Source organism: Cryptotermes secundus, unplaced genomic scaffold (genome assembly GCF_002891405.2).
Source record: "Cryptotermes secundus unplaced genomic scaffold, Csec_1.0 scaffold971, whole genome shotgun sequence".
Lineage (NCBI taxonomy): Eukaryota > Metazoa > Arthropoda > Insecta > Blattodea > Kalotermitidae > Cryptotermes > Cryptotermes secundus.
In genome coordinates, this window is record NW_019727793.1 from 2,163,340 (window position 1) to 2,184,513 (window position 21,174).

The window sequence follows — 21,174 nt, forward strand, 5'->3', positions numbered from 1 at the left end:
AAAATGCACCTACAACCTACGTGTTCAGGGACACACATTCACAGAAAACAGTCAATATATGAATTCAGAAAAATAAATACAATATTAACCATCAGAAATAAAAACTCACCCCAGAATAGTCTATAATATAGTGTATATAATACATAACAATCCGGTGCATCCAGTCGGCTTATTTATACAGCATATTTAGGCACAGTATTGCATTGTATTGTATTTAGAGAGGGTGGGTTTCCCCATGCACTTAAACCAACTGTTGGTCCGTTGTGTGTCCCCCTATGATATTCTACCAGTCTCTATTCCCTACCGGTACCGGTGCGTGCCATCAGTCCCGACTCAGCCAGCGAGTTCGGCCTCTACTGGCTCAGCGGTATCTCGATGCTTCCCCCATCTACCAGATGCGTTAGAGACTACTGTTGGGCGGGAAATGTCCTGAATTTGGCTCAGTGGTCCCCTTGGGACATGAGGTTCTTTTACGTGACGTACAGCTACGACACGGGACCCACGGCTTAAAGTCCATCCCGGAGGACTTGTTCCCTGAATTTTTCCGCCATTAAAAATTCCACGACCTCCGCCGGGTTTGAACCCGCGTACCTTGAGTCACGTGGTGGGAACGTTACCCCTAGATTACGAAGGCCGATTTTTAGGCACAGTATGTGGTACATTATTTTTAACTAAGAGCAGAAGCTGAAGATTGCACACATGTGTCGAAACATGTCCTAGAGATCAACTCTATCTCCTGAAAAAAGTAACGTGTTGACAGGAACAAAATAAATAATATCTACATTAATATTACAGCAATACAATTCACGGAGAGAATAAAAATATAGATAATTTATTTATAAAACCACAAAAATGGAATCACTGAAAAAACTCTGACTTTTGAATTTAGGTTTTCAAGCCTTTTTGGTTTTTGACGTGGATTTTAGATCGCTGACGTCAGTAAATAAATAAATAAACAACCATCATCTGCAAGGAACAGCGTGTTGCTAGAATTACTTGTTCTCGTTTTATGGTTTCAATTATTTCATTTACACGGCGGATAGGTTCAAGAAAATATCACAATCGATAGCACTTAAGATATAACATAATATCGTTTAAGGTCTATGAATATAGAGGCCAGCAAAAAGAAACAGACTCCTTTATCTTCAAAGTATAGTTCTTTGAAATATTATACGAACTTTTCATCGAATATGTAGGAAACCTCAAGCAACTAAGAGTATGAAATTCTAGGAAGTTAAACCGTATATTCTGAGAGACATTTACCGACGTTCGGTTCTGTTTGCTTGCTTGTTCGGCTTACTCTTTAATTCTGACAACAGAAGGAGCAAGTTCCACCGAAACGTTGGCAAAATTCTACCAGACTGCGCAGAGTCACATCCAATTCTTCATAGACAACTTAGTGAGAACCTCAAATGTAACAAGTAGCTTACTTCTTGGTAAAGCACGATTATATTGTGACACGACACCAGAGAGCCGGAATAGTTAAGTCAGAATAGACGTTCATTGCTAGGCAACGACTTGATATACCCATTTCCGTGGAAACGTATATGCAAGCAACAATCGAATAACATCCATTGCTGCTGTAACCGATCATTACCTACCGGCATAAATTTTAAGCACTATGCCATGAAGACGTATGGAGGAGTGGATGTATAGATCCACATTTTTTTTGACCTCGGCACTAGCTGGAGATGAGTGGTCAGCTTCCCCCCCCCCCCGGCCTTTTTACCCCCAGGAAAAGATCCCCTGGTACCCATTGGATAGGAGACTGGGCGAACCCCAGAGCCAGTCTGGACGACGTGGAGAAGAGAAAATTCTTCACCCTACCGGGACTCGAACACCGACTACGATATCCCGGTTCGTACGTCTCGCATGTGCTTGTAATACATGCCTCACTTATTCCTCCTTCTTTATCATCCTTCAGAGATATTCGGATCGATATTTTCGTGTGGCAAGTCGTCCAGAATCGCCATAACGTGACGTAGTGACCTCACGGCGGATTTCCGGTTCTCCAGCATAGATAAGACTCAGCCCCACCAATAAGAAGGAGCTCTGGGGTTAGCATGCGAGAGAAGGGGCACTAAACCCTTGTAGGCGTGAGGAGCGGGGGTCATGGGGTTTACCGACTTTCTGATGCCATGTACTGAATATAAATTTCTGAAGCAATTGCTCTGGAATGTGAGGGGCTCGGTTCGAATCTCGACCAAGAGATTGGCTATCTTGAGGTTCTTGGTGGTTTTCCTCAATCTTCCAGGGTGTTGAGGAGAATATTTGGACTGAAGATGGATGAAGTGACAGGAGGCTGGAGAAAACTGCACAAAGAGGAGCTTCATAACTTGTACTCTTCTCCAAGTATAATTAGAATGATCAATTCAAGGAGGATGAGATGGGCAGCGCATGTAGCACAAATGGGCCCGAAGAGGAATACATATAGGATATTGGTGGGAAAGCCAAGAGGAGAGAGTCCACTAGGAAGACCAAGGTGTAGGCGGGTGGACAATGTTAGAATTTGATCTCAGAGAGGAAGGATGGGGTGGTATGGACTGGATCTATGTGGCTCAGGATAGGGACCAGTGGAGGGCTCTTGTGAACACGGCAATGAACAACATGGTTCCATAAAATGCTGAGAAATTCTTGAGTAGCTGCACAATTGGTGGCTCCTCAAGAAGTGCTCAGCTCCATGAAGTTAGTTAGTTAATTAAAGCGTGCAACAGCGTTCAGGCCGTCTCTGGGGCACACCCAACTTGATATTCAATGGGTGATGGGGTGTTTTTCCGGTGGAAAAGTCGCCACTTACCTACATTTAGTACAAAGGCGAGGAATGCATGGAGCTATATATCCACTAACCTCTTGTGTTTTCATGGCAGGGCGCTTAATTAAGCAGAGGGACAATTTGAGCTTTAATTACTTTTTGCGAATAGAAGGATGATTGTGAAATGGAAATGATCTCAAAGGCAGAGTTGATGCCAATATTAAGGTTCTCACTGAAATATTCATAAACAACTTGAAAGACATCAGTGAAAATACCATTCCTCCAGGCCGGGATGCATAGCCTAGTCGCCCAAAATACGGAGCAAAGTGCTACTCACCATACCACGAAATTGTCGTGTGAGAGTATGTTCATACAGGTAGAATTCAGTATGACCGGACGGCTTAAACACTCTCATGTCTACAGAATTTGTATGACACGGTCTTTGTGTTTTGGAAAGTGCCAACAAGTTAAGGCTACCGAAGAAACCTGATTCTGGTATATTCACGTAATTTTGAAAATTTTGTTTTCCAGGATTACAAATTATTTACATTGTGTCAGTTACATATCTCTTGTATCTTCTGCAGAGACGATGGACCTGTACCGTATGGGAACATTATGTTCGATAGGAGAGTCGTGCGGGGAAGTACCTACGCCCAGCACCCAATGGCGGTAAGTGGTCATACTCTCACCTTCTGTCCTGCTTTACCTAACAAGGATATAAGAGTAACAACAAATCTTCACTTACGTGAGCATTAGCCTAGATCATTAAGCAGAGGAAGAGCATACAACGGTAGGGGAATTGCAGTTCAGTAGTTGTCCTACAACTAACTCCACGGAAAAGAGACCTTCTTGAAAGTCTAATGGTCGAGCAGAAATCAAGAAATTTCTCACCCTCATGCAGCCGGACGTTTCAAAGATGTTTACAAGAGCCTTCCACCAGTTCCCGTCCCAATCCACCCACCCGATTTAGTGAACAACTTATACCTGATATCTTGCAAGAGATGTCTTCTCTTCAGACTGCCAGGCGAAGAGTCAGTATCTCTCCCATTCCTGCTTAGTGTTCTGTAGATTTCTCTCCTTATACAAACTCATTCACTGTTACACGTATGTAAAAACACAGTAAAGTGAGGAATTACGGACTAGATGTCACAGGTTCGATTCCTGTTACAAAAGAAGTGATTTTCTGTGAAGAAAGCAGTCTTCTGGGACTGCAGACTGTTTGTACCGGTTCTCACGGTCTCTTCGCTTGCGGATTTCTTATTTTTTTCCTTCTAGCCTGAAGATGGAGGCTATACGTTCTTCCGAAACGTCGGATAACACCACATTTACACGGTGCCAGATCCCAGAAGACTGTTTTCTTCATAGCCACAGCAGTGAAAACCTCAGATCTTACAAAGTGGTTTTTTGTTCACCGACTCGTGGGTTCCTTCGGCCTCCAAAAAATATAAAAGACAGAAAAGAAAAATTATTTTCAGAATTGACACAGAGCACCATGAACTTTCTCAGATCATTGAAAGAGTGAACCCCTAAACAAACCTGGGAAGCAGGGGAAGGGCTTCTTCCTCTGTGTTATATGCGACCACAGAATAAAGAATGTTTGGAGCCTTGCCTCCATTTACCTCCGTGGCATGATTGGGGTGAAGCGGAACAGCTCTGCCTGTTATGTCTACTAAATGCAACGAATCAATTTGTTATAGTAACTAGTACAATGCTCAATGCATGAGCCTTTTTCGGAGTTATACGAGTATTAACAAAATCCATGAGTCTCTTTTCAGAACTGAAAAACTCTTACAGTACGTGATTACATTAACACAGACCAGTTACCTTAGTTGACTCCGTGGTTTTAATTTCCCTCTTAAATGTGTTCTACAGTAAAAGCTTGCAAATGCAAAGTGTTTTGCTTTTTATGATATTATTACATCATCGTGACAAATTAGTATTACATAGCGAGAGTCGCATACTAAGACACAAAACCAATGACCAGGTTTTGTTATTGTGGGGTCAGAAAGAAGCATTTCTTCTGTGATGCTCCTAATGCATAACTGAAGCATAACTGCACTTAAGTGGACCTGATTCAATCAGTGGCGGGTCCAGGAGCAAATAGACCTAATATCTCTTACCACCCACAGAGCAGAAACCGCTTACAGAACGTAACACTTCTCAAGAAATTACACAAAAATATAACGAGAAATCGAGTCTCCAGAATCGCGAAAGTACACGTAAATCGAAGACTAAAATAATTGTATATCATTAATAAAGTAAATTTTATAATGAAACAGTCAGTAATACATATATCAAAATTTACATTCATAACATTTCAGCTATATTCCGTCATATTTTACACGTCAAAACCAAAGACTAACTATAGAACTGCAATTCTATAGCATTCTATCTCTTTCTCTTGAATTCTCTTCGATTTATTTAAAATATATTATCTAATTTGAACAATTTTACAGCTCTAAAATAAAGCATTGAAACAGTGTACATATAAACATTTGCATGCTAAATGCTTTTCTTCATAGATTAAAATATTACCTTAAATTCCTATCATGATACAAGAAGAGACAGTCTACCGCCAGTATAAATTGAACTGAGTCTTCTTTTTACCGCACCAGTGTGCAACTATCAGCAGAACGGAAGTATAAGAGAAGCCAAGAACATAATATTTGTATTGGAAATAAAATATACGAGACCTGAGAGTTATATATTTTGAGATCACGAATTAAATTACGTATCTCTAGATTTATTAAAAATTCCACCAGTCTTCATAAGTATACAAAATCGTCTCCGAAACATAAATAAAATTATCCTGCAGCATTCTGTTGCATTGTGTATTCTAATTAGCTCGTGCAATTCTCACCGTCCCTGTGCAACTTCTTCGATGTATTAAAGTTCACACTACAGAAGCATTTGTCTGCCGGTCACTGTAGCCGAGCGGTCTAAGGCATGCACTGTCTTAGGTCGCTCGGAAGCCGGGATCGTGGGTTCGAATCCCACTCAGAGCATGGATGTTTGTGTGCGTTTTTCGGTGTCTGTGCAGAAGTAGAGGCCTTGCGACGAGATGATCACCCGCCCAAGGAGTCCTACCGAACGTGTAAGATCTAGAAAAGCCGAAGTGAACAGAGAAGTTCATGGAGGTAGGCCTAGGCCCACTGGGGCTGTAGTGCCAAGGGGGGGGGGAAGAAGCATTTGTCTTTGCCTATATTCGAATACTATATGTTTCGAACCAAATTGCGGTCATCATTAGGTGTACAAGTTGTAGACGAAACTGCTGCCCGAAATGTTGTTTTAAACAAAAGCTTGACGATTGATAACGTCTGGAAGTTGGTAATTGTAATACGGTTACAAACTCATAGATTTTATTTTCTTATAGCTATCCTGAGGCAGGGAATGGCTCTGTCAAATTGGCCCAGATAAGTAGGGTTCTTACCTGAGGACGTAGAAGCAGTGTCCAGTATCCGAAACGTTGTTCCAAATAAAAACAGGACAATGATTAATGTCCAAAAAAAAAATCAATCATTTTATTTTAAGAAGATGGTGTTTTTTTTTTCTGGAATTCCTTGACCAGTTTTTATTTATTTATTTATTAAATACACACTCATTATCCAAAAAATAATATTTCTATTGCGAAAACGTTAAGACATTTTCTGGCTTGTACACAGTTCTCTGAGTCCTTTCTTTGTACGTGGATATTGGGAAGGAGGGGGTATGATGTCATTATGCTTTCAATTAGCCTCGATCTAAAAGATTCTGTATATGAACATTGTTACGTGAGCAAACGTTTCAGTTGCATATGAGAACCTATTTCATTACCGGAAAATTCATGCTCTTAATAGGAACAACATATGAAGTTTGTGAAAAGTGGAAAAATGCATTTTTACAGACCTCAAGATTTCTTCAATGTCTTCGAAGGGGAATAAGTGAAATAACATGCCTGAAAGGAAACGCTTTAAAATTTAAACTTAGAACGTGGTTTATTATATAAATATTATTTTGGATACTGTCCATTGCCTCAGATATGTGTATCTTATATCAGCCACTGATCGGCTGTCATTACATTAATACTTTGTTTGATAATTAGTGATAAGGTTGGGATCAAACCATGGACCTTCATAATATTAGACTAAGTATTCTACCTACCATACTAATGGAGTATTTCATTCTAAAGTCCCCGACTCCAGAAGTCGGCAATAATATCAAAGTGATATAGCAATAATTATCTGCCAGTGTATCTTGAAAAAGGAAGTAGAGACAACTCCGGAAATGTCCTGCACATTAGATATATTTGTAACAGTAGGAAATGTCGCTAGTATCATCCTTTAATGTAGCGTCGTGAAACAACTGACTAGACCGTCGATGTAACCCTTTAAAGTCCAGTGGTTGCATTATACACCACCTGCTTTAAAACACTAAAACACTGCTTCTGCCCACAGACAGCGTTTGCGTGTTACGTATGGTTTTAAGAATAAACAGTGCCCCCCCCCCATATGCTGCATTAACAGGTTGATATTTGTCGAGGAGACGTAATTCGTTTCTTGCGAGGTACGAATTGATTTTTCATACATTATTTAGAAGAAACTCCTGTAAAATCAAAACAACGATCATGTTCTTATACTGCGAACGTGGTCGTTTTCGTGGGGTTTCATGACGTCTGCTTGTTGCCTGCACAATATAACAAAAGAGTGCAGGAGACAAGTAGAAGGCAGACAGAACCATGAAACTCAACATGTTTGCAGCATAGGACAAGGTGAAGCCAGACATAGAAAATAAGAGGTTTAAATTTGGCGGCGGTCAATCTTACGACCTTTCGAGTGGCTAAACTGACGTTGTAGCGTAAGATAAGTAAGATAGACATGATCTGCTTTGCAAAGCCTGTAGTGACATAGGACTTGAGTAACGTGCACAAGAAAAAAATTTCAATAACATGCTATAGGTGCGATGCTTATATCTGACAAAGGCCAAGCATATTCATAAGAGGCAAACACATCTTCTCGTCATAGAGGGTGTTACATAAGGACTACGGTCGCGAGGATTCAGTCGTAAAAATTAACTTTGGTCGTGAACCTCAAGGGGGTTGGCGCGAAGACGAATTGACTGTAGGTAAACGACCAGTAGTGCCGGTCACGGTAGCCGAGCGGTCTAAGGCATGCACTGTCTTCACTCGCTTGGAATCCGGGATCGTGGGTTCGAATCCCACTCGGGGCATGGATGTTTAGTTTGTGTGTGTGCGTTTTTCTGTGTTTGTGTACAGGTAGAAGCCTTGCGACGAGCTGATCACCCGTCCAAGGAGTCCTACCGAATGTGTAAGATCTAGAAAAAGCGAAGTGAACGGAGAAGTTCATGGAGGCAGGCCTAGGCCCACTGGGGCTGTAGTGCCAAGGAAAAAAAAAAAGAAACGACCAGTAGTAAAGTAACCTTGAATGTGTAAATGGCGTATTAAGGTTTTGTTTAGACGAAATGATCAATTGGATAAGGTAGCTGAATGTAATTCGAGGTTCTCATAGTGGTAGTTATGAAGGATTTTGTCTTCTGGGATATAATGCCTTGTATTCCGTTGAAAAATCACTTGTAGTTTCGAAGGAAAAAGTCGCCTCCAACTTCAGTGTCGACGAATCAGACAAGCAAAGCATACCACATAAACTAGACAACACTACAACAGTAAAAATCGACATCCTGGTAATAAGAAAGAAGATAAATTCGTGATCAAGAAACAGTCAACACAATAATAGAAGAATCAGACGAGAAGATGCGTGGCCCACTAGAGCAACAGACATTAAGCTGAATACAGCATACGAACACTTTTAAATTAATTTTTGAAAATCAGCAAAAATAATTTTTAATTTTTAACTTTTGGTTCATCTTGTAATGAAATCAACATCCAGCAGTTAGAAGATAAATATATTATACATAGTAATCATTTTAAGTATATGCACGTAAATATGAATATATGCTTTACAAATCAATAATTGTGTAAATTATAACACCTGAGGATGACCCTATAAGGGTCGAAACATGTAGTGGAACATAAGTTAATAACTTATAGCTGCGCTGACGGTGTAATTTGTATTATTAGTTATATTCACGCAACCAAGATGCAAACATTAAAACAGAACGAAATAAACTCCCTCATCTGGAAAGATCTTGTGACCACGAACACGTTTGACAAGATTCAGTCGCAACACACAGAAGTGATTATATATATATATATATTATTTATTATACTGCAATTGGGTTTTAGCCCGGTGGCAGTAGTACACAATAGGACACAACAGACAAGTAACACACATTACACTAAGTGACAACACGTTCAAACAAAACACAATACACAAAACACAACAATAACGACATCCTACCACAGTGAATACAAATACGTAAATACCAAATACCAAATACGTAATACAATACAATACCCGTAATACAATCTCTGGCACCGGTTTCTAAAGTAGTTGTATATTTTTAGTCTCTTCTTGTGGCATGAAATTACTTTGAATTACTTTAATTGCAATTCTGAATAGACAATACTTTGTAAATAATAATTCTCGCGTAATGATCCGGCACATTGTGTAATACACAGTAGTTTCCTTTAAATCTGTTCTTTCAATAGCAGCCCAAATGGAACCCTTATTTCGGATACGCCAAGTTACTTTCACAGGTCAGTTCACTTGGAAATTTGCAAAGCATGATTGTTCTTTCCACAAAATACAATTTGCATGTTGATGTTTCAGTCATTTTAAGTCATTTTCCTGTAATGCACTTGCATGAAAACTAATATACAGGGTGAGTCTAAATTACTGTAGGGGTCTATAAACAGAAACCCCAAACAATAATGTAGAATCAATCTGTACATTAATATCTTTCGTATTTCACTCGCTTTCCATCTGATATTAAAGAGTTTTTCTTTGGAAGAAAATATATATCTTTCAATTCTCTTAACTTCATTTTTTTAGTGTTTTATAATAGAGGGATTATGGTTATTATATTCACTGCATCTTTTGGGGCAACTAAGCTGTTGTACTTGATGTGAACACAATATCTTTGTGATGAGTAATCTTACTGTACTTCGAGACCACAACATCCTTCTTATATAATTAATAATTCAGAGGTTTATATCAAAAATATTTTCCGACAAATATTATAGAACTTAAGAAATTAAACTGCATATTGTGGAAGGATATTACTGAGCTTAAAGCACTGATATTTATGTGAATATTATAGTCCCTGTACAGATAAATCCGCACTGCAGTTTTAGAAACCACTTTTGTTGTTTGTTGTAACTTCAATTACACGCTATATTTTACAGGGGTTAATCGCTTTCTTCTACCTTTCCTACGTCCTTTTATATATTGTGACGTACAGAACCAATGATAGACAACGGTTCGATAAACACATTCCAGCGGACATCGATTCGGGATAAATAGCCTGTTATTAAGTAAACCCAACAACACGCGAAAACAGCAGATGTCTACTGCTAGGAAACGGACGTTTCTTTCTATGGGGTCCTCCCGAGGCTATATAACAGTGGACGTTATGGTCCAAAAGCACATTGAAGGAAGAAGCCTGCTTCATGCAGGCCATTTTAGTTTCCGTGCATGTCATAGAAAGACACTGTAATATATGAGGCTAACGGACCACGTGACCCTCATTTTAAGAAATAATGTATACGGCCGGGGTGTTCTTGGACATCGGAGAGGCCTTTGATACCAAATGGTACTCTGGCTTGCTATATGAGGTATCTAAATTGGAATTTTCGACCACTTTGATCAAGCTCATTAGCTCCTTTCTTTTACAAGGCAAATTCAGTGTTTCGGGAGAAGACAAAATTTCTACGCCAAGGGAAATGCACGAAGGGGTGCCTCAAGGTTCTGTCCTGTCCCTTACTGTGTATAACATGTATATGAATGATGCCCCCCCCCAAACATTTGGTGTTTACCTAGCCCTATTTGCCGACGACACTTGTCTGCAAGCGACGGATCGAAAGGAGGGGCTTGCTGTCAGAAAACTCCAGCGTGGTTTCAGTTCAACAGAGACCTGGTGTGAGCCCTGGAATATTAAAATAAATGAAGATAAGACTCAGGGGATTTACTTTCCTCACAGTCATTGACCTCCTAAGTCCCATCTTATACTGAATGGACGAAACATTCCATTTGAAAATAGCGTAAAATATCTCGGTACAATCTTTGATTAGAAAGTTACATGGAGATTACATATAGAAATGATCGAAGCCAAGGCCTTCGGAACATTTATTGGAATATATTTCCTATTCAAAGAGCGATTAAGCGCTAACATTAAATTGATCATCAGTAACCTCACATGTGGTGGTTTATTTGATTTCATTCTCGTGTTTTCACCCATTAAATTAATATTATTAGATCAGAACGCACGAGTACTTGTGAGTGTTACTCACCAGCACAGCTCACCACACTGCTCGCCATAATCTCCCCAGTTTTGTCAGTTATTCTCTGAGCAGATGAAACAAGACTTCATAATCTTTATAAATGTTGAAGAATGCCGTCTTCTGGGATGTGGCGCCATGTAGACATCGTGATAACCGACGTTTCTGAGGAATGCATCGCCTCCATCTTCGTGATATAAAAATCCGTTGTTTTCTTATAGCCTGAAGATTGAGGCGATACGTTCCTCCGAAACGTCGGTTAACAAAATGTCTACACTGCGCCACATCCCAGAAGACGGCATTCTTCACAGTCACCGCCGTGAAGATCTCAAATCTTATATCGGTAAATGTTCCATACGGTTGCGCTAACCCGACATATCCGAAAAGAATCCCCTGTACCAAAAACAGAGGATGATAACTATTCCCACACATGATGTGCCTGCAGCTCTGTGTCATCTACACTGTCCTACATGCCGGAAGCCTAGATAGCTCAGTCGGTACAGCAGCGGGATACTGGCTGGAAAGCCGGGGGTGCTATTTCGGGGAAGGGAGAGAGATATTTCTTTTCCCCGCAGCGTTCTGGCCGGCTCTGTGGACCACCCAGCCTCCTATCCATCGGGTTCTAGGGATTCCTAACCCGAGGGTAAAGCAACAGGGGCGCGAAGCTGACCAGTCACCGCCATCTAGTGTCGTGGTTAAGAATGATTGAGCTATACATCTACTCGCCCATACATCTGCATGGCATGGTCCTTAATTAAGCACAGGGAGAACTTCACATTCACCTTTACACATGTTTGTCACAGTTATGACAGCTCTGTCAGTGTAGTGAGCAGGGTATGAACCGGACGATTGGGGTTCGATTCCTACAAGGTGCAGGGCTTGTCTCTTCACCACAGTGTCCATACTGGCTTCTCTGAGCGTCACCCAGCCTCCTACATACCGATTAACCAGAATAAGGTGATTGTTCCGTGTTATGAATGCGTGGAGCTGCACTTCCACTCCTCACACGTCTTCACGGCGTGATAACTAGTTTTGCACAAATAAGATTTTGTCTGTACTGTATACATTCCGCTGTGATTTCCATGTAGTGAACTGTCCTTGCAGAAAGTAACGCGATGATATGATTTCAGACGGACGGAGAGTCGCAGGTCGCGAGGCAGCAGGAGGCTCGGAGGCGCGCGCTGGCAAGAAGAAGGGCCCAGGGACAACAGACAAGAAACGCGAGGCGAAGACTGCGCACGCCGCCTCCCGTTGCGGGCCGAAAGCACGAGAATGTACAGACTGAGAGATACCTTGAAGAGGTGGGCAAATAATGTGACTGTATCGTGCCAGCTTCAATAAATAAGTGGCTTATTTCATTAATGAAATATTTTATCGCAGGAGGACAATACACTCGTACAGATCAACAGAGTCTTAGTGACATGATTCAGTGATTAGCGGCTCAAGTTTGTCACTATCTTTGAAGCTTCCAGGTTCGATCCCATGCATTGATATGGTGATATTGCTAGGCAATGACTCGGTAAACACACTCCCTCGGGAGCTAGCGCGCAACAGGATGTCTATTACCAAGTAACGGATCAATAAAAACGCCTCCTTAACAATGCTGTGTTTTCTGCATGGTTCGTGCAAAGTGGTTATAAAGAAGTGTTCGGCAGCATAGAAGAGAAAAGAAGAGTAGTCGGAAATGAAGAGTCACGTTTTCGGAACCCCAGCCTTCCGAGATATGAGCTTTGGAGCAGAGGAATTGAATTGAGTCGGATCTTCGGAGTTGACAGCTGCAGAATAATAGCAAAAAACGGGTTAGGCAATGAAAAGAAGACTTGAAGTGATAGTGTGACTGTTATAAATCCGTTGCCATGATACGACTCATGAAGACTGAGAACCCAAGTGCGTGCGTGTGTAACGGTGAACTGTAAAGTGTGTAAATCAGAGATAGCGCTGTATTACCTGTAGTCCAACTTTCTGAATGCGTAAGGTGCAATAAATCCAAACATCAAATCCAAAACCCTTCCACAAGTCACCCATACACGTGGCAATATCTTTGACATTTCTAAATGACCTCCACAAAGGAGTAGCAATATAATTTGTTTCAGTAACAAAATTATTGGAGTGCTGCGGCTTATCAGTTCCTTCTGAATTAGTATTATTTTTATTGCTAGTGGGGTGGGACTAAGTCCCTTGTACTGCGGCCACTTCTGGCCTATTGTACCAGCCCCAGATGATAGGTGAGGGTGATTGTGGAGCAATTGGTGGAATGAAGATTGGCAGGGGAAACTGAAGTACTCGGAGAAAACCTGCCTCAGCGCCACCTTGTTCACAACAAATCTCACTTGACCAGACCCGCGGTGGGAAGCCAGCGACTAACCTCTTGAACTATGGCGCGAGATGCTTCTGTAAGGCTGGAGTTAAATTATCTTGTGCCGGTGTAAATCTCTTGGAAAAGAATTAGGAGCTACTTAACAATAAAGAACAGCAGATTCTTTTCATGCCAGTAAATAAATTTATTTAGAAGTAAATGTGAGCATAAATGCAACTACAAGCAGCAAGAAAGTCACAATATAATTACATTAGGGTATAACCCGTTGAGAATTCAATGAAGACTCCCGCCATTTGTCACATAACTTTCCGTACTATGATTGTCCCCATGAATATGCAAACTTCCCGGTACCAGTGCAACTGCCCTCAACGACGGATCTAAATCAGTGGTCGATTAAACTGTCAGGAGAGTATGATTTCAGCAGAGGTATACGGCCCACAGGTCAACCAATGGACGCTCATTACGGAAATGCAATTTGGACGTGTCGGCGACTCATGCATCACCTACCATTATTAGGTATGCTCCACTGGAGAATCCAATGGTATTTTTCATGTGTGGTAGCGAAAAGTATAATCCGATAGTGAACGCATGGCCCCCGCGTTCACTTTAGTAGTGAAGTGATCAACCACGTGTTGTTCCTATGGGCGGACTCAGGTGCCACCACAATGAATACTGTCGAAGGTTACGATGAAAAATTAAATGAATGGATTGATGCAAAAGTATGATCGTACATATATCAGGTCTGTCGGCTTGTGTCGTCATGGGTTTTCCGAACGTATGAGATTGTATTCAATAAAATAGGATGGATCAGCGGTGGAGAGGCGGCAGGAGTTTCTTACCGTACCTACTTACTTACTCATGGTGCTGAGCCCTTCTGGAGGAGCCGCTAATTCTGCAACTATTCAAGAATTTCCTAGCATTTTATGGAACCCAAGGTTCAATACCGTGTTCACAAGAGCTCTCTACTGGTCCCTATCCTGAGCCAGATCAATCCAATCCATAACATCCCATCCTATCTCTCTAAGATATATTTTAATATTGTTCACCCACCTACGCCTTGGTCTTCCAAGTGGTCTCTTTCTTTCTGGCTTTCCTATACACATTCCTCGTCTCCCCCATTCGTGCTACATGCCCTGCCCACCTCATCCTCCTTGAGTTTTTTTTACCGTGGAAAGAAAAAACTCCAAGTGGAAGAAGAGTAGGAATAAAACAACCAAGCCAAAAACGTGAACTCTAACTACCTATAAACATATCCTTCGATGGTGATGGTAATATGCGATGAAACATCATGTGACGTTCAGAGATGAGAAGAAAAAAGTGCAGAAATAAACATTATATTGTATGATAAAAATTATTGTCTATTAGTTATACCTTATACTGCTAAATATTATTCTTATCCAGAATAACGCCAAAGACCACGGTAGTACATCTAGACCGAATGGCGCCTTGCCATGGAGCCGCCCAAGACGAGTAGCTCTAAAGAGGGAGCAGTTGGAGAACAACAGCGACAGCCCAACCCTCGAAGACTGAAGGAACCAGAAGAAGAAGCGTCAAGCCCAGTATGACGTTTCGGTGTCATTCACGAGGCTGATCATATACGTCACATGGACGTCCCTTCGGAGAAGAAATGGCTGTACGCCTGCAGTCTGCTGGAGACGAGCAGCCTTGAGGAGGGAGTAATGTGACATAACACTTGAAAGGCTGAATAGCGGAGCCATAAGAAGCGGTCATTGCTAGGCAATGGCACGGTAAACACGCTTCCGCAACAACGATTCAATATGTAACAACAAAGAAAATGTTGGACGCGATGTTTCCTGTGTGGTCCACGGCGAGTCTATATAGCGAGGAGCAACAAGAATAGTTACTCAGCCGGAGGTCGGAGTCGGCGGTTATTAGTCGTGAGTTTGAATTCAGCAGTGGCACTTCGTGCCGCGAGCCATTTTCATTGTTAGCAGCAACTACTCAGTCACGACCAGTGACGTCAGAATAAAAAGCATAGGACTTTGTATGCGTAGTTGTAGTGACTTATAGTGTGTCTGTAAGTTAGTATATGCAGTTTAATTAGTATAATTATAACAAGCACTCCGATTTATAGGTTATATCAATTTCAACGGCACCCTTACTCTCTTCCTTAAAGTAAGTTATGAATATCTAAAAAAAAGTTTTCGTTAATTTTTGATAACGGTTCGTAGATAACTAAGGTCACATGGCAACAAATGATTTCAGACAAGTTCGGACTTCGTATCCTGGAGAAATAACAAATTAACGGAAACCGTCATATAGATATACTGTGCTACTACAAGTTAAAGTGGAGACTAATATTTTAAGGGGTTTCCAACGAACCGTATAATTCCAGAAACCTAACACCTAAAGATGAAACCAATGGGTTACAATGAGTGTCGATGTTAATAATTCGTGGAGTTTTATCCTCCAATGTAAATGTTATTAGTTATAGAATCAAGAGATCTAAAATAAATAGGGCATGTAGCACGCACTAGAGAACTAGGAAATGCGTATGGAATTTAAGTCGGTTAGCCTGAATGACAACCCTGAACGGTGGATCACTCGGCTCGTGGGTCGATGAAGAACGCAGCAAATTGCGCGTCGACATGTGAACTGCAGGACACATGAACATCGACGTTTCGAACGCACATTGCGGTCCTTGGATTTCCAATCCCGGACCACGCCTGGCTGAGGGTCGGCTATCTNTCACATTAAGTGGAGGAACTGTTTTGGAAGAGACTGTGGACCTGTCATCTGACAGTTACTGATCAATCAATCAGCCTGAATGAAGGACACAACTTGTCACTGAAGGAAGGGTTCTGTTAAAATGTATCTTAATGAAATGATACTAGAGGGTATGAATTGCATTAATCTGGCACAAGATACGAAACAGTGGCGTGCTCTTGTAAGCTTAGAAACAAAATTCGCTTTCCAGACAAGGCGAAGATTTTTTTTTCTTGGCAGTACAGCCCCAGTGGGCCTAGGCCTACCTCCATGAACTTCTCCGTTCACTTCGGTTTTCCTAGATCTTAGACATTCGGTAGGACTCCTTGGGCGGGTGATCAGCTCGTCGCAAGGCCTCTACCTGTACACAAACATAGAAAAACGCACACACACAAACTAAACATACATGTCCTGAGTGGGATTCGAACCCATGATCCCGGTTTCCAAGCGAGCGAAAACAGTACATGCCAAGGCGAAGAATACCTCAATTTAAATCTGTGACTATTCGTTTCGCAAGACAATCTTTATCTCTGTCCTTGAAGCAGTCATTTATATTGAGATTTAAATTTTGTTTTAACGTCTTATTTTCATGTTATGTGCTCCGCCCAGCGCTTCCTTCCTGAACTGATCTCCATAACAAGCTGTGGTTGCGGTTTCAAAGCATTAAGCATTTCCTTGTACAGTTTTCTCAATGCTCCCGTTACATTCTTATGACCAAATTTGTCTAATTACTCATCTCTGAAACCTTAGGCCTGCATATTTCTGACTGCAGTTTCTTATTCTCGCCTCATGAAGTTATGCTAATCCGTTGGTAAACTTAGCACCATTCAGCGCGCTCATCACACAATTTCACTGTCAGCAAACTACAGGGTGAATCGTATAGAACCGGCCCGATGAATTTGCTAATAATTCCGCAGGTGATGCATATAACCGCTCACAATTACGACATAATAATTCGTGGGCCGTGCTGAGTCGAATGGTTTGCGCATGATCCGGCAAGTGGCAGCCCTTATGCTGCAAGGTCAAGGACAATGTCGAAACGTGTCTGTAGTGCGCAGGCGACAGTCATGGAGTACACTGTTGAACAGCGAGTGTTTCTAATGCCTACTTGAAAAGGGCGGACACTTTCAACACCTGCTCTGATCACGGCACACAATCCAAGATAAGATATGTGTAAATTACTTTAATGTCTGTATGGTATATTTTATATTACACCTCATTTCGTCGGGCCGGTTCTATACGAATCACCCTGTATTTTATTCCATAAATGCTCAGAACAAAGTGGCATTTGTACTTCTATTGCGTTGCAGATACTGAACCGTCCTCCAGAAAGCGATGCGTCCTGCCAAACGGACTTGTTCCTAGACAGAGCCGAGACTCCAGTCTACATTCCAGCTAACAACGGACTGGACGTCCAGACGCAAATCTACCCAGGAGACGTAAGTTACAACTTCCATCTACTTTGTGGCAATATGAATGTTCGAGTTATAAATTGCAGAAAGGTAGGGCTACCAGGTGATATCAATCAATCGGTTCTGTAACATCGTGGACAACTATTCGATATAGATGTGGATATAGAGCATTGATACATCATGAAATCTCTTGGTAATATGAGCTTCGTTTTATTTAGTCTAAGGCACTGAAATGCTGAACTCTGAATATTAACAAAAAATGGAGGAGTCTGTTATTAAGGTGGAGAAAAGTATGAAGAGCGTGTCAGTCACATATTGCATATAAAGGCTACATGCAATGTCTGAAACAGAATTGGAGGCACGGTGCGTCAGGGTACGTAAATTTGAAGTAGAGCAAAACTGATATTATTCTGTATTCTTGCTGTCCTGTGTGTAAAGTAGCGGCCTTGCGACGGGCTGATCTCCCGTCCAAGGAGTCCTACCGACTGTGTATAGGATTACGAAACTCAAAAAGCGGCCAAGGGTCAAGAAAGGGTTGTAGAGCCATTGATGAAAGAACGAATGAAAAGAAGAATATAATAGCCGATCACAGTGGCCACGCGGTCTAAGACGTGAACCGTCTTCGCCCTCCTGAAGACTGGAATCGTGGGTTAGAATTCCTCCCGAGGCATGGATGTCCGTGTGCGTTTATTCTGTGTTTGTGTTGTGTGTGTGTATAGGTAGCGGCCTTGCGACGGGTTGATCCCCCGTCGAAGGAGTCCTACCGACTGTGTATAGGATCAAGAAACTGATAAACAACAAGTCCAAAGAACTATAGATTCATAGAGAGAGAGATGACTACAATTTTGTTTAGCTCATGAGCTAATATGGGTACTGAAAAGTGCGTACATTTGCAGAGACCGAGCACTGATACAATTCTACCAAAATAAATGGATGTCAGCCTTAACAGGCCTGAGCCTGCTTGATCGCTCTATTTGAATTTACTTCTCACCCAAAGAGAGGATGCTTTCAACTTCCTATGTGACGTCAGAATTACTGGACTGAACCTTCGTCACTACCAGAACGTTTTTTCTTTCTGGATGATTAGTGTAGGCCTAGTGTAGTACTTCTAAACATACAATTTCACGTGGTAGTGAAGAAAAAGTGTATTATTTACACAAAACCGTCTCTAAACCATGAAATTTAGTTGTACATTATTTATAGAGCTGCGTGACTTAAAATCCTTTACAATATGGATTTATTTTCGCTAAATAATTCCCGTAACTTGTTTATATAACATGAAGCGATGACGTTAGAACGTTTCGGGGTTATCGCTCTACCAATACGAGAAGCTACGTGCTACATGTATTTTGCGAGGGTCGCTAAAACATACGCTTAACGCATACGCGTATGTCAAAACTTGCGTACACAGTCATTCGAACCACGTGGGGAGAAGAGGAAAGGATGAAGAAGACAGAAGGAAGAATGCCACTAAGAAGATCTAGACGTAGGTAGGATAATATTAAAGTGGATATTAGAGAGATTGGGTTGCTTTGGATTTGATTGAACTGGCTTAGGATAAGGATCAATAGAGGGCTCTTGAAAATACGGTAATGATCCCTTGTGTCCCACAGAATGTTGGGAAATTTTTGCGAAGCCGCGTAACTGGCAGCTTCTCAAGAAGGCTCAGTTCCATGGAATGAGTGAGTGAGTGAATTAGTTTTCAGTTAGTTAGATAAAGAGCGTATTTGAAACTATACGCGCTCCTGCCAGAGCATACGGCTTCCTCTTATGCATATGCCTGATTGTATTTACAATATGATATGTTTGTTAAAAGTCGATTTATTGCAGTATTACTACTTGAAATAATTAGTCAATATTCCGAAAATATGCCAAGCCAATCGAGAAAAAATCTCAAAATATGGTCTTCAGGCTTTCAGAAATGTATGCAGTTACCCCGTAAAATATTTCAAATATTCTCAAAAAATGTTTAAGGCATATTTCCTGGGGCATTCCGACTACAGACTACATGCCTGTGGAAATATAGACGTTTCTATCCACAACCATAATTATTCAGATGTGATAAATAATCACACAGACTAACTCACTAACTCACTAACTCACCCATGGAGCTGAGCCCTTCTTGAGAGGTTGCCAATTTCTAACAGAAATGAGTACCAGGAAGTTTTTTTTTTTTTGAGGGGTAAAGGGCAGGCGGTGCTTAAGGCTGGCAACCTCACCGCCATCTGTGAGCCGACTGCTTAGAACATTTGGAAGCCTCGGCGTCTCAGATCCCCACAGGCCTGCACGGCCTTTTGCAGAGATAGCTTTTAATTCACTTAGACTTAGATACAGAATATATTTAAATGTGAAACAAAATTACAAATATAAATGTAAATAAAAATGTATTCACATTAATTCATTCACTCGTCCCTCTCTTCAGACTCACACTTTTTAATTACCTTAACCCTCCCACAGATAGCTTTGTGGCTGTAAGTTACTTCCTGAACCTAAGGTGGGGGCCATAACAGCTGGAAGGAAGAACTTTGCATAATGGGGAGTTTCATAACGTTTTCTCTTCGCCAAATGACATGAAGGCGATCAAACAAAAGAGGCTGAGATGAGCAGAGTATGATAATGCAAAGATATCTGTAGCCCGAAATCCTAAGAAAATGGGCGACATGGGGCCCACAGTCGAAGATAAAAGGAGAGTATCTTATGGGAATATGGTGTAAGGGGGTGGTTTCCATTCACCTAGCCCAGGGTAGGAATCAGTGGCGGGCCCTTTTCAAAATGCTGACATTCGGGTATCAATAAATGCTGGAAATAATTTGATGAGCTGAATGACAGTTCGATTCTCAAAGAGGACTCTTAAACTTTAGAGTTATTTAATCAGTTACTTTTTTTCCAAAAGTCCTGTAAATGAGACTTGGGACCTTCACGGCGGTAAAGATTCTTATAGTAGTCTTTTTGGCTGTGAAACCCAGAAATGTTGTAGATTGTTACGGGTGTTCCGGAGGAACATGTACCCTCAGACTTCTGGGTAAAGATGGAGGCAGCATGGTTCTCTGAAAATATAATAAACTTCTAACATATTACAAGATTTCGTAACCCATAATATCTGAATCTATATCCCTAACTCTAGGCCCTAGTTCTAGAGGAATATATTACACAAGATAGTGAAGCTGTGTCTTCATTTTGCAGTTGTTCGACTTCGATCTTGAAGTGGAACCGGTACTCGAAGTTCTAGTCGGGAAGACGGTGGAGCAAGCGCTGATAGAAGTGCTGGAAGAAGAGGAACTGGAAGCTCTACGGGTTCAACAGAGGCGGTTCCGAGAATTAGGAGAACGCGAGAAGGCTGAACAGCAGCAAGACAAGAGGCTTCGTGAAGAGAAGGTAACAAAGACCCCACAACCTTCTGCATCTATAGTTAGTGCCTCGTAACTTTACCCGCGCGGAAAGGTATACGCTTGCTGTGGTGACGTTCAGAGCTATTCCCCGAGTGGAAAACATTACCTACGGAGACCAGGAGTAGATACACTACGTACTATACACCTGACCACACTCCAAAACGCTACATTCCAAACTGGTAGTA

General features: G+C 41.4%; 1 protein-coding gene and 1 non-coding gene across 2 annotated transcripts in view; both read left to right on the top strand.

The window, feature by feature from the left end:
- The window catches only part of LOC111865034 (uncharacterized protein DDB_G0292186), a gene marked incomplete at its 3' end in the record, with an annotated part of 44,762 nt that overhangs the window by 14,856 nt on the left and 8,732 nt on the right, over positions 1-21,174 (top strand). Inside the window, exons 2-6 of the mRNA XM_023852737.2 lie at positions 3,337-3,421; positions 9,357-9,404; positions 12,275-12,445; positions 17,499-17,627; positions 20,784-20,975. Of these exons, the coding sequence (XP_023708505.1) occupies positions 3,337-3,421; positions 9,357-9,404; positions 12,275-12,445; positions 17,499-17,627; positions 20,784-20,975 (625 nt within the window). The remainder of the gene's footprint in view (positions 1-3,336; positions 3,422-9,356; positions 9,405-12,274; positions 12,446-17,498; positions 17,628-20,783; positions 20,976-21,174) is intronic.
- LOC111865055 lies at positions 16,007-16,162 on the top strand. Its single transcript, XR_002842894.1, has one exon. It is a non-coding gene; the product is annotated as a 5.8S ribosomal RNA (ribosomal RNA).